Source organism: Diabrotica virgifera, chromosome 1 (assembly GCF_917563875.1).
Source record: "Diabrotica virgifera virgifera chromosome 1, PGI_DIABVI_V3a".
In the NCBI taxonomy this organism is placed as follows: Eukaryota; Metazoa; Arthropoda; class Insecta; order Coleoptera; family Chrysomelidae; genus Diabrotica; species Diabrotica virgifera.
The window spans coordinates 192,399,271-192,417,435 of record NC_065443.1 but is presented as its reverse complement, the minus strand read 5'-3'; the positions used below and the strand labels follow the sequence as shown (position 1 = coordinate 192,417,435).

The 18,165-nt window shown below is 33.1% G+C and overlaps 1 protein-coding gene across 1 annotated transcript in view; it reads left to right on the top strand.

Annotated features, from left to right (window-relative positions):
• Nucleotides 1-8,003: 8,003 nt before the first annotated feature.
• The window catches only part of LOC114331463 (uncharacterized), a 195,105-nt gene continuing 184,943 nt past the window's right edge, over nucleotides 8,004-18,165 (top strand). Inside the window, exons 1-2 of the mRNA XM_050661799.1 lie at nucleotides 8,004-8,014; nucleotides 11,541-11,773. Of these exons, the coding sequence (XP_050517756.1) occupies nucleotides 8,004-8,014; nucleotides 11,541-11,773 (244 nt within the window). The remainder of the gene's footprint in view (nucleotides 8,015-11,540; nucleotides 11,774-18,165) is intronic.

Below are 18,165 nucleotides of genomic sequence, written 5' to 3'. Positions count from 1 at the left end.
ACTCTGTATTTGTTTTCTCTTTCGGCTTTTATTGTTCTTAATATATTTGCTTAAGTTGTTGTTAGTTCTGAAAGTTGGTGTTATTCCTTTCTTTTTTATATATCTGGCTATTTTTGCTGTTATCTTGCCAGTATATGTGATAGAGCAGAAGGTACTGGGTTCTTTCTGTGGTGGTGGATAGACTAATTTCAGGGCTTTCTTATGGAGTTTTTGGTTTAAAATTTTGTTAATTGTTTGTTCGTTATAGCCATTGTTTACTGCTATTTGTTTAATGATGTTTAGTTCTATCTCGAAGTTATTTTTTGACAAGGGAATTTCTGTCAGTCTATGTATTATGCTATGGTAGTTTGCTAGTTTGTGTTGTGTAGGATGGTATGATGAATTGTGTATCGTTGTATCAGTATTGGTAGGTTTATGATATACGGAGAACTGATGTTTGTTGTGCATACTGACACAACGATACACAATTCATCATCCCATCCTACACAACACAAATTAGCAGCCTACCAAATCGAAAAATACAGATATAATTCTGAATAACCAACTCGAGACAAACAGCTCCCCACTCCTCAAACTCTTCAGTTAAAGACTTTAAAAAGGCAAACCCATAGTAATCTAAATCACTTGAGAAAGGCACTCTGCCGAAACAGCTGTAGTCACATAGTTGTAATAAATTTTGTGGAAGTATAGAAAACAAACGTTTTCAGTGTTTTATTGTTAGAATAAATTTTTATTCTCGTCCTCTATAGACCTCTACAGGTCGCAAGTTTTTGCGATCCTAGAACTGCTTCTTTGCTTCAATGACAAACACTAAATGGTAGCTTATACGATAGTAATCACTACCCTATTCTAATCTCAAATTATAACACCGAAACTGCAGAAGTCAAAATCAAATGGAAAATTTCCGATGCACATTGAAGTTTATTTAGCGAGACTCTTGAGGAGATTTCAAACCAAATAATTTTCAAAAAACATTGACGATGCCGTAGAGCAATTTACAAATTGTGTCCTAACTGCAGCTGACCAGTGCATAGACCAGTAGTGGCCTCGTGCATTCAACATTAATTTTCCAAGAAAGGGCTGTCACATGGTGGAACGACTCCTATAAGAATGCAACAAAACAATATAGACAAGACGAAAACGGCGGGTCCGTTGTGAAAAATATTCCCATGAGATTTGTTTGCATAATCGCATTCGTGAGACACCCCAGAATAAGGTTCAAGGAGTCGCCCACGTGAAAAGTGGTTAAATTTTTTTTAACAATTTTTTTAATCAAATTGCAAGAATCAATCTTTTTGACTCGGACCAATTTTTTTTTAGGTTTTTTGGACCATTCTGCAGAAAAAAGTTTTCTTATAATTTTTCTCTCAAGTTGATCTTTTTCGAGTTATAAGCAATTTAAAATTTGAAAAACGCAAAAACAACCCTTCTTAAGACTTGATAACTCGGTTAAAAATTATTATTATGCAAGTTAGAAAGTAACTAAATCAAAATTTTATGATCCTGAAGAAATCTGTGTTATAAATTGATTACTAAGCTGTTATTTTTAATTAATAACAATGGGCGGTTAGATCGTATTGCCGCGGCTGTAAATGTGAGTGCAAGTAGGATGCACAACTGGACTGCCGGAATGGCTTCTCTCTCGCACTCAGCATTTACGGCCGCCTAACACGTGCATGGCGCTTATTATTATTACTTAAAAATAACAGCTTAGTAATAAAATAATGATAAAAATTTCTTCAGGATCTTGTAGGGGCATTAAACTTTGATTTAGTCACTTTCTGACTTTCATAATAATAACTTTTAACCGAGTTATTAAGCCTTAAAAATCGCCATTTTTCCTTTTTTTTTAATTTTAAATTGCTTATAACTCGAAAACGATCAACTTTAGAGAAAAATTATGAGACCTTTTTATCCAGAATGGTTCAAAAAACCTAAAAAAAAATTGTTCGGGCCAAAAATGTTGATTTTCGGAATTTGATTAAAAAAAATTGGTAAAAAAAATTTGGACCACTTTTCACGTGGGCGACTTCCCGAACCTTATTCTAGGATGTTTCACGAATGTGATTATGCAAAAAAATCTCATGGTTATATTTTTCCCAACGAACCCACCGTTTTCGTCTTGTCTAATACAATAAGTCTCTTAATAGATATCGCAAATCTCGTAGCATCGAAGATTTTATTTATTTTAAGAAAATGCGTGTAAGATCTAAACGAATTCTACAGGAAAAGTAAAACAGAATCCTGTAAAAAATTTGTAAACAGCATAGCTTCAGATACTCCTCTTGTCAAGTGTGGACCAAAATTAAATAAATTAGAGGTCTAAATACATATCGCAAAATACCGGAAATAACAGATGGGGATAATACCGTTACAAATGGTAACCAAATACCTAACCGAAACGCTAGCCAAATACCTTCAAAACAAAGCTAATTCGGAACTCTCCATTTCTTACCCCAGAAACCACTTACCATCTATCCCTATCCATATCAATCCAATACACCTTGCCTTCAGATAAGAAGAGCTAAATTTCTCAATCTCATCAATAAACGACTCATCTGCAGGACCTTATGGTATTCCATCTAATTTTCTCAAACATTTACATACAGCAACCAACCCTCTCGAAGTTACTCGCGCTCTACTACAATAAGATATGGTTTAGCCGAAGTTTTTCGAGTCTTTGGACTCGAAATCTTTTAATGTTCCCAATGCCTACAGACCACTAATTATTGAAAAGTGTGAAAAGAGTGTGCTACGTGGGAATAATTGAAAATTCGGGGAATAATCATAATCTTACGTGTCCGTGTAAACATACGTCCATTCAATTCGAGGAATTTGGAATAATCATACGTACGAAATATTGAAAAGTGTGAAAGGTCCAAAGTGTGCTACGTGGAAGAATCTAAGAGAGGAGGATATGGGACTACTGATGGGGGGGAACAACTCCCGAAACCGGTATGGACTCTTCCTGTACTCTCAGATTTGACCATAGTATTATGCAGCTGCTGCATTTTCGTGTTGCAAAGAAATTGAGAATATTTATACACATTTTTAATTCATTTACTCTTTTGTTTGAGTATTAAGGAATCTTTCTTGTTGGAGCTTTAACCACGCTGAGCAGATGAGTTGTGAATTATTTAAAATTCTCTCATCTTAATTTCCTCGGCATCCTGTATGATTTATAAATTTTGAAAATCTCAGGATGTGTAACCAAAGAAAATATTCCACCTGTTGTCAATCTGGTGGTATGGAGTCGTTTTCTGTGCTACTTCGATTGATAACTTTCTTTGTTTTTCGGTAGATGGCCCTAGTTCATCCGTGACATTTCCTTCTTTGCAATTCGGAAAGGCCCAAAGTGTGATAGGTACGTGGAAGAATCTGAGACAGGAGGATATGGGACTACTGATGAGGGGGAAACAACCCCCGAAACCGGTATAGACTCTTCCTGCACTCTCAGATTTGACCATAGTATTATGCAGCTGCTGCATTTTCGTGTTGCAAAGAAATTGAGAATGTGTATACACATTTTTAATTCATTTACTCTTTTGTTTGAGTATTAAGGAATCTTTCTTGTTGGAGCTTTTACCACGCTGAGCAGATGAGTTGTGAATTATTTAAAATTCTCTCATCTTAATTCCCTCGGCATCCTGTATGATTTATAAATTTTGAAAATCTCAGGAGGTGTAACCAAAGAAAGTATTCCACCTGTTGTCAATCTGGTGATATGGAGACGATATTTATTGTCGTTTTCTGTGCTACTTCAATTGATAACTTACTTTGTGAAAAGAGTGTTTGCCTATTTTCGTTCTTGCAAAACTTAATATTTTTCGGCCCATTCTAATCTCCTTGTGCAAATACCACGAAATATAACTGGAACTCTAATGGGACGTCTAACGTGAAGTTTACTCTCATGCAACCTAATCCTGCTAGTTTGAGCAGATACATTATTCGGGCCTTTGTTTCCACCCTTAGGTGTTTCTTTTTCCAAATTGTGTCGTTTGGGCATCCGGCCGTTCTAATAGCTTTAATTATTTAGTCTTTTACCTCTTCATCAGAGTAATCAAAGTGCTTTATAAATTTTTTTTGTACGTTTATCTAATAATATGATTTTTCATCATCTTTCTGTATCTTACGACATTTAATACATTTAATAAAACCTAGTAAAGTGTTACTGCATACTATTAGTAGAGGATACGATATAAGGTCGATTTGCACCGATCTGTTTAATGTTGCCCGTTCTAATCTTGTTCTTACTATAATTAATTATTAGTAATTAAAAAATGACAGTTTTATTATGAATTGAAAAAAAAATGTCGACCAGGGCAGATATTATTTCAGATTTTTTGGATCATTTTAAACAAAAAAGGTCTTTTGTAATTTTTCTCTAGTTTTCGTTTTCGAGTTGTAAACAATTTAAAACTGAAAAAAGAACGAAAGATGACAATTTTCAAGGCTCAAAAACACAAGCAAAAAATATCATTTTTGTAATCATCAAGTACACAGATTTAAGTTCAAACCTTTTTCTAGGTCTCGATAAGAATTTTAGCCATGTTGTATTCTAAAACATATTATTTTAAATGTTAATTAGAAAGGTTTCTTATGGGGAGACGGGCATGAACATGAACAACTAAAAAACAATGTTTCAGAATGAAATAAGTACAAAAACTTATCAAGAGCTGAGAGAATAAGGTTTGAACTTGAATGTAGGCACTTTATATTTTCAAAAATGATATTTTATACTTGTGTTTTTGAGCCTTGAAAATCGTCATCTTTCGTTCTTTTTTCAGTTTTAAATTGTTTATAACTAGAAAACGATCAACTTTGGAGAAAAATTACAAAAGACCTTTTTTATTTAGAATGACCTAAAAAATCTGAAATAATATCTGCCCGGTTCGAATAATTTTTTTTATTTATAAAAAAGATGTCATTTTTAAATTATTAATTATTTATAGATTAGAAACCGCCTTACACCTAAAGGTAGAAAGGCTTAGGACTAAGTAAGTAAGTAAGTATAGTTAGAACAAGATTAGATCGGGCAACCTTTGTTTTTTGTAATTGTTAACATGCTAAATAACATACCCAATAAGTTCTATCCACTAAACAGATCGGTGAAAATCGACCTTTTATCGTATCTTAGACTAGATCATTTAAAATTAAAATGGAAACTTTTGCTTCTAACAAAGTATATCTAACAAAATAAAAATAAAATGATATTTATAAAAAGTTTACGAAAGTTTCAAATGTGATACTTTAGAATAATTAATGTAATTGCTACCATTATGCCGCATAAATCATCCAAGTGCAAAACTTCTGTTCAAACATAACTTTTAATTAAAGTTGTAAAAAGCTACCGCATGATTTTCAACTCAGGAGAATGCAGTTCACCACAAGTCCTCGCCTATATTTATATTTTCAGCTTGCTAATTATGAGGATAATTAAAACCTTTATGGAGAAATGAATTTTATCCAGCTTTGCTTTCTACCCTCCATTTATACCTGTCATGATTAATTCGGAAAATATTTCAACTCTAGGTATACCATCAGTCAGCAACTATCCAGTAAATACACACAACCAAACGTATATGGAATCATCTGATATTCTTTATTATTTCGTGCGAATTAAAAAAACGAACACACGAAGTCAAACATAATTGAATCGTTTATTTCAGAAAGGGGTCAAATCACAAAAACCTGCTTTTGAGAAAAACAAAAAAAAACGTGTTTACATTCAACAAAAATTTTATTTATATAAAATAAAAATTCTCACTAATAAGCTGTAGTGTTTTTCAAAAATTTACCTTGTTAATTTGGTTAAGAAAAAAATAAATAATTGTTTGCACTTGGCCCCTTTATGAAATAAAATTGGTGTTTACATTGAACAAAAATTTTATTTATATAAAATAAAAATTCTCACTAATAACCTGTAGTGCTTGTCAAAAAGTATTGTATTTTTCAAAAATTTATCTTGTTAATTTGTTTAAGAAAAAAATAAATAATTTTTTGCACTTGACCCCTTTCTGAAATAAAGTTGGTGGTTACACAATTTTTAAGAAAGGAGTCATGCGTTGCATGGCTCCTTTCTGCACTAAACGCTAATTTCCCTGCGCTGCCAAGGCAACACCTATGGCAGCAATTGATTCCTTTCTGCAACAAAAGCTGTATTTACGTTTAAATTAAAAAAATCCACCAAAAACTCATTTTGTTAAAATTAGTCACTTGACCCCTTTCTGAAATAAACGATTCAATTTATTTTAAAGCAATTTAGTAACAAATACGTAACAATTAAATAAAACAATAAAGTATTTAACATACAAATTGAAACTAGTTGTTTTAAAGTCGTTTAATGTTTAAATTGTTTTTATTTTTTTTTTATTTTTTTTTTTTGGTAGTAAGTGTTATCACCTCTAGTCCTATGCAAGCTTCAGTTTGCGTGGGCACGCTCCTAATCAAATTTCAACATTTTGTTGTGTTAGGTTGCTCCATTCTTCAAGAGAAGCTTATACTAGCCGTGCGGTGTTTTGTAGATTATCCCGGCGAGCTCTAATTTTTCTTTTAAGCATACCTCACAAATACTCTATAGGGTTAAGCTCAGGTGAGCAAGCAGTCCACTCCAAACAAGGGATACCTTCTGCTTCAATGATGTGTCTAGACACTATAATGGTATGTAGAGGTACATTATCATGCATGAAAATTAAAATTTCTCCTGTTGCATCTCTCCAGAGCCTAACTATAAGTTATCAACATATCTGTGAGCAGTTAAAGTTGATTGGATGAAATTTAAAGTTTTTTTACGAATTACAATTCCTCTCCAGAACATTATACTTCCCAAACAAACTGGAACATGAAGTAAATCCACTTCTATGTAAAAGGTATATTTACTAAAATTTTTAGAAATCCCCATGGATTGAATAAAATGTATTCATCAGAACGTTTTCGGACCTGTCGTTCCATCATCAGTGAATTTGAATACTTGCAAAATAGCCCCAGAACCAAACAATGGTTGTGATTATAAATCAATCTACATTGTGTTAAAATAATATTGTAAAAGCTAAACGCCGATGTTCATGGATATAACCTCTGGGAACATGGTGATACTCTACCCGAGAACCCAATCAACAATCTTAGGTCAACGATGACTACTAAGTGACAACTATTTTATTATCACTTTTACGAAAAAAAGTTTTTCTTCATAAAATGCTCTCCCTGGTCTAAAACCTAAGATATAACCATCAGATAACAAACTTTTCTAATTTTATACGAGGTATGTAAAAATATGAATTTTTCTAAAGAGTTGTGCCTTTATTATTGACAATATTTTAATTAGAAGAATGTAATTGAACAGTTAAATAAATTTTTTAATTCCAAACAACTTTTCTTAACAACAATTTTCGATATTGTGAAATGTAAAGGTACGTTACTCTTGAGTGAAATTCATATTTTTTGGCATACCTCGTATAACATTAATCAAATTTGATATTTGATGACTGCATCTTAGATCATATACGATTCGGAGTATTTTATAAAGAATAACTTTTTTCGTAAAACTGATAATAAAAAAGTTATCAATACGTTTCAAGTTACGCAGACACACTGTATAAGAGCTAAAAAAATTTTTTGCTGAACATTTATTATTGTTGAAGCTTATTATTAAATGTATTTTAGGTAAGTTTTACAGAAAAAAGTTTTGATCACTTTGTATAAACATTTTTTAGCTGGTAATTTTCGGTTTTTGTACGACATTTTTGTTATATTTCTTAATTTTCTTAAAAAGAATTTCATTTATAAAGTAAAATAATTTAGTGAATTTTAAATAATACATCCTAAGCTTTAAAAAAGCACTTATAAAACTGTAATAGGTCTGTTTAAACTTAAGTAATACCGTGGTAATACGTGGTGGTAATTCTATAAAATTACGAAGATTTAAAAAATTACATTTTTTGAGACGATATATCATTTCAATTAAATTTTTGAGATTTTTTATAAATAAAACATCATTTAGCAAGATGCTTGAAAGGTAAGTTGTGAAAAATTGAGAGTTTTTACATTTTTAAATCATTTTTAAACAAAATTCATGTAAGGCTCATTTTCCGCCCACACCATACTTATGCCCATACATTTCATTTCTTTCTATTATAACCATAAGATAGCTTAATTGTTTTTCTTTTATGTTCAGTTTTTTTAAATTTCATTTGATCCATTACTTAAAGAATTACATTAAAATAACTCAACCATGCACTTCGCCGTACGCTAGTTTACAGTGCTCCAATGTTTGGGAGAAGGGTGACTTTAGCGTTATAAATAAAAAATTATAGAAGATACAGATTTAATTTTAGAAAATTTTTTATATAAGGTTTTTTCGTAAAATTTTCTGAATTTTTCAATGGTCAAGTCAGTTTTTTTCTAAAATTTATATTTTCGGAGTTATTTAAAAAAATATCTAATTTCGTAGTACATTTGTTTAATAAAAAATGAAGCACCCACTTCTCGAGTAGAACTTTTTGATATGTTGTTTATTAACCATTTCTTAATTAAATTACAAAAAGTTCTATCTTGCTTGATTTTTTCCGAAGCGAGAATCTATGTGCACTCCCCTAGAAAGCAAAGATAAACAACGCCTTAGTTGGTTCATAACTTTTCACACTCACGAACCATGAAGCAACTCAAGGTTGACAACAATACCACATGTTAAAGGTTTATCAGAAAAATAAACAAGGATGGGAAACAAGTAGAACATTTAAAATAACGAACACACTCAGATCTATTTCTGTTTAAAACCAAACCCAACAACACACAAGGGAGCTCAAAGGATTGCATCTGCAAAACATCTTGTGAATGCAACAATTTCTATGTGGGAGAAACTGCAAGACCACTAAGAGCGTCAGAATAAAGGAGCATGAAGCATACATAAAAGCAAGGATTTCTATAAATCACAGACATGAAAACATGCATGGGACAATGAATATAGACCACAGTGGGAAAATGAATCATTAATCATAAAGAAAACAGACGTGAAAAAGAGAAAAATGAAAGAAACTGCCCTCTTCCTATTAAATGAAGAAAAATAGTGGCAAATCCTTCAGCAGAATGCAATAGGCTTTGGTTGTCAATAAAGAAGAAGTTAACAACAAGAATGTACCAAAAATACCGGACAAGAAAATGTGAAATAGAAGTCTGAATCATACAAAATACATACATGCAATACACAATGTACCGGGTGTCCCAATAAGAATGGCTCTCGGCCATATCTCAGGAACCGTTTATAGTAGAGCTTTGAAATAAAAAATTGTATAACAAAAGTTGCCTCAGGAAAAGCCTGGAAATTATTTTCATAATTGTGGGACCACCGCTAGAGAGCGTAATTGAATATCAAAAATTAAAAAATCTAAATTTTACAAAATTTTCCCAATGAAGGGGCACTGGAAATCCGATCGTCGTATTCTTCATAAAATTCTACGCATATTTGATTTGAAAAGTTTAGGTCTACCTTTGGAAATAAGAGGTGGGGGTGAGTGGGAACCTTGTTATGAAAAACTGGCTGTGAGTCCGGTTCTGCTTAATCAAATTTTGCAAACTTGGTCTTGTTGAAGACAGATCTTTTTCGTCAATGTAAAAGTTATGATTTCGAACCAACTTACTGAGTAATATGCCAGCTAGAAGGCGTTATTTAATTTTTTTCAGAAAGCTAGTGTTCCTTGGAAAATATTAAATACAAACATGCATTTTTAATACCATATTACAAAATTAGACAAAATTAGCAACAGAATAGTGAAAACCGCATGTTAATACCTTTTTTCTATCTCAAGATATCTTACAAAACGTGTAAATTTAAAAACATAACTGTTACTGTCACCAGTAAACGAAATTCATTAAAAGTAGTGTGCTATGGAAACAACAAAGAAACATTTTCCAGCTGTCAACGTATATTAGGTCTTTTCAACGCTTCTCATTTGTTTCGAGCCTCGTTCATATCTCGTATATTAATATTATACACGGATTATACGGCATATGACAGAGGCTCGAAACAAATGAGAAGCGTTGAAAAGCCCTATTACAAAGAAATAAAAACAACTATTTAGTGATGACATAAACGTTCAAATTTTTGCCCATCATTTTCGTTGCAAACATTTACTCTTTCAAGAGTAGATTGAACAGCACTCTCAATTTCTGCTCTCGATATGCTTTGAATGGCGTTTAGTATTCCCTGGATAATGTATTCTAGAGTAGTGTATGATGGGCAACAATTTGAATATTTAGGTCGTCACTAAGTAGTTCTTTTTGTTCTGTGTTTTATTTAATTTTAATAGTATTGTTTCTCTTCATATTGTTCTTTTAATTAATTATATTTTTATACGTTGACATCCGGAAAATGTTATTTTGTTTTTTTCCACAGCACACTACTTTTCATGAACTTAGTTTACCGGTGACAGTAACAGTTATGTATAAAATTTACACGTTTCTCGAGATATCTTGAGATAGAAAAAAGGTATCGACATGCGGTTTTCGCTATTCTATTGCTAATTTAATCTAATTTTATAAAGTATGATTAAAAATGCATACTTGTATTTAATATTTTCCAAAGAAAACTAGATTTCTGAAAAAAATTAAATAACGCCTCCCAGCTGGCTTATTACTTATTAGGATGGTTCAAAATTATCACGCTTACATTGAAGAAAAAGATCTGTCTTCAACAAGACCCAGTTTTCAAAAATTGATTTAGCAGAAACGGACTTACAGCCATTTTTTCATAACAAGGTTCCCACTCACCCCCACCTCTTATTTGCAAAGGTAGAGTTAAACTTCTCAAATCAAATATGCGCAGAATTTGATGAAGAATACAATAATCGGATTTCCAGTGCCCCTTCATTAGGAAAATTTTGTAAAATTTGGATTTTTTTATTTTTGATATTCAATTACGCCCTCTAGCGGTGGACCCACACTTATGAAAATAATTTCCAGGCTTTTCCTGAGGCAACTTTTGTTATAAAATTTTTTATTTCAAAGCTCTATTATAAACGGTTCCTGAGATATGGCCGAGAGCCATTCTTATTGGGACACCCGGTACATACAAATCTCACAATGTGAGAACACTCCGAAACAGATTCTCAAAACACATTGAAATAATGCACAAACACACAATAATAAGAATTTGATTTATCATAGGATATAAAATATCCACTCTTCATATCTTTTCAGCCAAATCATGGCTGTTCCAACAACACCATAGCCGAGTACGCCAAATCTCAATTTTTTAACTTTTGATAAAACATCATCTCAACAAGATCTTGGCGGTTATATATTTGCAACACAATGTCTTTTCTTTATTAATATTTTTAAAAATGATTTGGGAGTAAAAGTCGAAACGTCAAATATCTTTAATTAGTTATCTTTACAATCTCTGTAATTGTCTTTGCAATCAGCTGTGGATAATCCCACATATACACAATATGTTTCATATGTAAAAATTGCCATACTATTTATTTGTTTCACGTAATTGAACTCCTTATTTATTAATGGTATTGAAAATAGAATATTTTTTTCAGATGCAGTTACGACTACCTCCAGATCTTCGAAACTACCTGGAATGATACATCGTCCTCGTCGACCGAAAACTCCAACAACTCATCAGCAACGACTCCTCGGCTGTGCGGCGACTGGAGCGCCAAACTGAAACTGTTACGTTACGTCAGTCGCTCTTCCAGACTGAAGCTGAGGTTTAGTGCCGATTACTCTCACCATTTCGGAGGATTCAAAGCCCGCGTCTCCATGGAAAACGGTAAAAAGGCTTCTTTGATGTTTGTTTTCCGCAGAAGCAGTGGGTAGAGCAACAGATGCACTAGACGCGCGTTTAGCATTCGGGATTATTGTTTCAAAACGTTAAATGAAAATCTTGGAGAATGTGCTTGTTTTGGAGATATAAACGTAATCGCTGCTTTTATTCCTTCGAGCTTTCTGATTTTTCTTTTAAAGGATAATCCAATATAAATTTAAACAGTAAAGTTTTTGAACTTCTTTTTCATAGTAAAATTTCAAACTAAGACGTAACTGTTTAAAATCGTCACCTCTTATGTATATTCCTATTTATTTCTTCAAACTATGTATGTATATATGTATAGGACTGCATTTTATCTTACAATTATATTTTTCTTCTACTTATGCCCTGACTGCATATTATTTGTCACCATCAATCTTTTGTAACGTTCCCTTATTTTAGTGTCGTTTCAGAAATTGTAATCTTTTACCTTCTGGTCTATCAAAAAAATACCGTCTTTAACACTCTATCTTCTACTCACCCTACTACTGATGATGTCTTCAGTACCATACAGAGTCACCCATTCATCAGAATTCGCGGCACCTTGTCCACTCTCCTGTCACTTCATCCCTTTTAGGGCCAAATATCATTCTGAGAACCTTCCTTTCAAATACCAGCAGCTTATTTATTTACCGCTTATGTAGAGTCCGTGATTCGCTTCCATATATGTAATATAACAATTAACTTTCATATTGTCTCTGAATATGGGATAGTTTAGTATATCTGTAGTCGACTTAATTAAAAATATATAACAAGCAACAACAACTATTAACCTTCGGATGACCAAGCCGGGGAAATTGTGACCCCAGCGTAAGTTTTTCTTTAATAAATTCAAAAGTATTTTCAATGTTTAACAAATATTTTTTTTATTTGACTTTAATATCATTCTAGATATCCTCATATTTTGAAATAAAAAAAATTCCCTATATTTTACGAATAAAAAATATATTCTGAAGTTGATGGTTAGTAAAATAGCGCCTATTATGTATAATTCCAAGTAGTTTTACGTTAATGACGTCGACTTTGCAAAGTAACAAGACACTTACTCAACATACTAATACTCATGTTGTGACTGGCTGAATGACATAAGGTCCATGCCATAAAAAAAACTTAATTTTTTTTTGTTAATTGTCATTTTTGACATTTGTCACCTGGGGTCATTTTCCCCCCGTGGTCATCCGTGTAACAAAAAAAGGTTGGTTCGTTAAGCTAATGAAACAAACCGAGGCTATTCAAATATACCGAGGAGTAAGACAAGGAGATACCATCTCGCCCAAGCTATTCAATAGGGTGGGCCGAAAAAAAATTTTATTTTTTTTTTTAAGTTGTAATACCGCGGAAAACTTGCGAATTATAATTTGAAACAAAACAAAAAAAATTTTCAAAATCGGTTCATATCTTCCGGTCCCGCATTAACCTTAAAGTTTGGCTATTTTTTAAAAAAACTTAATTTTTCTTATTTTGTGAAAAAAAATTTTTTATATTTATTTTTTAACGTAATAGTTATTTATGCGTTGAGATAGCCCCTAAGAACATTGTGTTTTAATTTGATTGTGATTACTGGATATCTTCCGGTCCCGCATAATCTCCAAAATATGCCAAAATATTGGAAATTTACAGTTCTTACGAATTTTTTTTTCTTATGTTTAATTAGTTTTAAATCGTTCCAGTTACGATATTTTTTTAAAAAACACTTCTGGTTGCTAAATAAGCCTAATTATACAAGCAGAATTTTTTTAGTTATGACTGAGTGACATAATAGGGATTATAAATAACAACGAGCATAGAACCTTTCAACTTATATCTGTATTATTATAAAAAGTACACTATACAATTATTAGTTAATTGTCTGCATTATTGCCTCTATTTTGTAGCTGAAGAAGGTACTTTGAAATCTGATTTACTGGCGAAGTCTGGCATGGCTGATCGCGACAGTAGAGTACTTGTGATAAATCCGTCTCTAGCTTCAGCGCCACAAACTCTGCCCGAAGCTTCCGTCACTAGTTTCACACAACGCTCAACTGCCTGTGTGTAAACTGGGAATTTCTTGTAATTAATGTTCCAGTTAAGGATGGAGTCACTGTTGATGTACGATTTTATCTCTTCATCACTGACCTTGGCCAACAGTGGGGGAGAAGATAAGTCGCAGTTCATCCAGTTGACAATATCTGAGTACTCTTGAGCATCAAAGTTGATTTTCGGAGGTGTGAATGTCCTTACTTTCTTCCTTTTTGAATATATTTGCCTTGCCTTTAGAATTCGACGAAGTCCGAGCTGTCTTATTAGTTTATTGTCGTCCTCAATCATTGCCAACATCAAATTTTCGGGGTGGGAAAAATAACCATTTCGCTCAATCACTCGGTTTATAACACCAAGCAAAGGCTCGGGCAAATATCTCGTTGATTCAATTGCTTGGTAAACAAGTTTTGGACCATCTGTAAAGTTGTTGCTTTTTTTGATAGCAAACCACGTTGGCATATACGATTTCAAGATAAACAAAACTAGCTCTTGAAGTTCAGGTGAGGGGTTTTCTTCACTTTTGTAAAGTCGCAAAGTTCTATTTGCTTTGGTCAACCACCTCGAGTGCGATAAGTGTCCGGGATCTCGTACAGACAAATCCCCTTTACATGTCCCAGATTTTATCGCAGTGGAGATATCAAGTAGGTACTGTTGATCCTTGCTGAGAACCTTTCTGTCTACCTCCGGTATCTGACAATCTATAGAATGGAAGTTAATTACCGGCAGTTTTTGACAGGCAACAAGTTTTTCACCGATTGGTCCTCTTGAAGTACTAGGCCCGGTTGTTTTGCCATCTAGATGTTCAAAGAGGTGCCGGAACGGCAGCTCATTAAAGTGGAGCAGGCAAATTGCCCATTGGACGGGCCTCCTTAAATATAATTCAATTCTTCGAATTATCCCAGTTTTCAACCCCTAAATTCCCTACAATAGGTTTGTGTGAATATAAACGATTACTATTACTTTTAAAAAACAATTAATTATCAAATTCCAGAAATATTAAAAAATGTTGAAATTTCAATATTTCGGCATATTTTAAAGCTTATGCGGGACCGGAAGATATCCAGTAATCACAATAAAATTAAAACACAATGTTCTTAGGGTCTATCTCAACGCATAAATAACTATAACGTTAAAAAATAAATATAAAAACATTTTTTTGCACAAAACAAGAAAAATGAAGTTTTTTTAAAAAATACTCAAATGTTAAGGCTAATGCGGGACCGGAAGATATTAACCGATTTTGAAATTTTTTTTTATTTTGTTTCTAATTATAATTCGCAAGTTTTTCGCGGTATTACAACTTAAAAAAAAATTAAAAATTTTTTCGGCCCACCCTACTATTCAACCAAGCACTGGAAGATGTATTCAAACAACTAAACTGGGATATAAACATAAACGGGCAATATCTGAATCACTTACGATACGCTGATGATACTGTATTAGTAACAGAAAAAAGTGAAGAATTACAGTAGAACAAAAACCATGACCAATCAGCAGTAATAACTAATAATTACAGTGGCACAAACAAGAATAGAACAACCAAAAGGGTATATCTAGGACAAATCACTAGATTAAATAAAGAAAATTAGACAAAAGAAATAAAGGGAAGAATAATAAATATATAATAAATGAAGGTCTAGGCATCATTCGGAAAATTATCTTATAGTCTAAAGAACAAAAAATACTCGCAATATCTAAAAACAATAAAAACAATAGTCTTCAATAATGTATACTTCTTGTCCTCATATATGGGTCTCAGACATGGACGTTTACCAAGGACAATATGGAAACACGCTGGGTCAAAATGGGTGTAAATTTCCCGATATAAAAAGGCATGGAAGAAGAAAGAGGATGCCTTTATTCAAGGATGGATGTTTAGGACTGATTTGATAGATAGATGGGATAGGTCACCTTTCTAGCTTTTCTTACCTTCTTCTTCTTCATGTGCCGTGCTCGATTATCGAACGTTGGCTATCAAATTGGCTATAGTAATTTTGTTAACGGCAGCTCGGAAAAGGGATGCAGAGGATCTGTTATACCATTCTCTCAGGTTTTTAAGCCATGACGTTCTTCTTCGACCTGGCCCTCTTCTTCCGTCTACCTTGCCTTGTATTATTAAATGGAGTATATTATATCTCTCTGGGTGTCGCATAACATGGCCAAAATATTCGAGTTTTCGATTTTTAACTGTTCTGACGACTTCTGTGACTTTTCCCATCCGATGCAAAACAACTTCGTTACGAATTCTATCCACCCAACTTATTCGTAGGATTCTTCGGTATACCCAAATTTCAAAAGTAACCTTTTCTTATCACCGTATACGTATTTTTGAGTATCCTAAATAGCCGCCTAAGTGTACATTTAGAGGAGCGAAAACTAAAGTGTTTTCAGGTCTAGTCGATCAACAGTGCATTTTTGTGCTGAGGCTTACTATCGTTTTATGTTCATAGCTCTTAAATCAGCCTCTGATAGTGTGCTACGAAGTAAATTGTATGAAGCCATAGACGAGCTTTACATTCACGACAAACTTATAAGACTGGTTAAGGCTACGATGCGTAAAGTTTGAAGTAAATACCAAAATGATCACAGAAAAATATGAAGACTAAGATGAACAGGAGATCTAGCAATATCACAGAAGAACAACCGTTCTAGACAGATCCTTATGTCATAGCAGGTGAGAAGTAGAGGGAGAGATATATCAAAATAGAGATGAAAGAATAGTGTGGACGACGATGGCAGCGATTGGCAATATAGGGTTGACTGGTGAAATATATTTGAGAAGGTGTAGGCTCTATTATAGGGCTCTACCATTATTGGTGATAATGATAGCGTAGTCTTACCACTAATACCTTTTTTCGAATATGGTAATCCCAATGGATTTTCTATCTCTTCTTCTTCTTCTTCTTTTGCCCCTTAATTCGTCAAATTTTGAACGTAGGCTTCCACCAGTTTCCTCCTTTCGCTTCTGTTTTGTGCTTTCTGTTTCCAGTGTGTTCCTCTTATCTTTCTAATATATCATCTCTCCATCTCATGTGGGGTCGTCCTCTTGGTCTCTTTTTTGTCCATGGTCTCCATTGTTGTATTCTGGTATTACACCTATTGTCTATTTGTCTGGCGTTATGACCTGTGAAATACCATTTTAGCTTGGCTATATGTAGTCCTGCGTCTTTGACTATTGTTTCATTTCTTATCCAGTTGTTTTGATTTTTGACTTTTAATTTTACTTCTAGCATTGCTCTGCCCATGGTTCATTGCGTCTTCATTATTTTATCCGTGTTTACTTTGATCAAGGTCGATGTTTGGCATGCGTATGTGAGAATTGGTCAACACCCATTTTTATTTCCCAAATTCTGCCCAGGCTAATCTGACCCTTCCTTTTACCTCCGCTGTTTGGGTTTCCTTATTTATTTTTATTATCTCTCCCAAATTTATATAACCATTAACCGGTTCTATTGTGGTTTCGTTTAGAATTACGTTTCTAGTATCTTGTGTGTTTGTCTTTTTTTTTTGGTAAAATTCATGTTTAGTCCTATTTGTTTTGATTCATTTGCTGGTTTGGTTAGCATGGTTTATAGTACAAGATTTTCTATATTATAGCCAAAATTATAGGAAGGGAATTATTTACATACCGTCTTACCGTCTTCCTCCTTTTATTTTGCAAATAAAGGCTGTTAGAAAAATATATCAATGTTATTTCAGTTAAACATCGTCCTAAATTCCGTAAAACAAAAATATTTTCTGCAGCGTAACAAAAGGACCTTAGAAGCAATGCATTAAAAAACTCTTCCACTGTTCAAACAAGTCACTGTCAACAAACGCTGTGTTTATTTGCATGTGGCAACGCACTTACGAGGGTCCCTTTGAGTTTGAGATGGATTTTTTAGTGTTAATGTAGTTTTAAGGGTTGATTTATTTACGTCTATACCACTTGCCAAACAGTCGTGTTGATAAAGTTTGTTAAACACAAAACAGTTTGGATTGCGGTTTACTATAAATCACTGTTTTCTGAGAGAACATCCGGTGAGGCAACTAAAAGTTTAATATATAAACTTATTTCAGTAACCCAGAAAGACTGGATAATATATTATTTATACTATTATGTTGTGGATTTTCTTTTGAATACAACAATTTATCAGTTGTGTGAGATGCAGCTATCAGATTATACCATATTTATAGCCCAGTAAATGACTCTTTTGGAGTGTAATTTTCAGGGTCAACTCCGAATTGCATGCAAATGTGGATTTATGTTCCATTTACCCTCCACTTCAAAGTTGACGTTTTACCATTGGGTGCTTTTACTTGGGAGTGAAAGTCACCCCTCTTGGAAATAAAAAAAT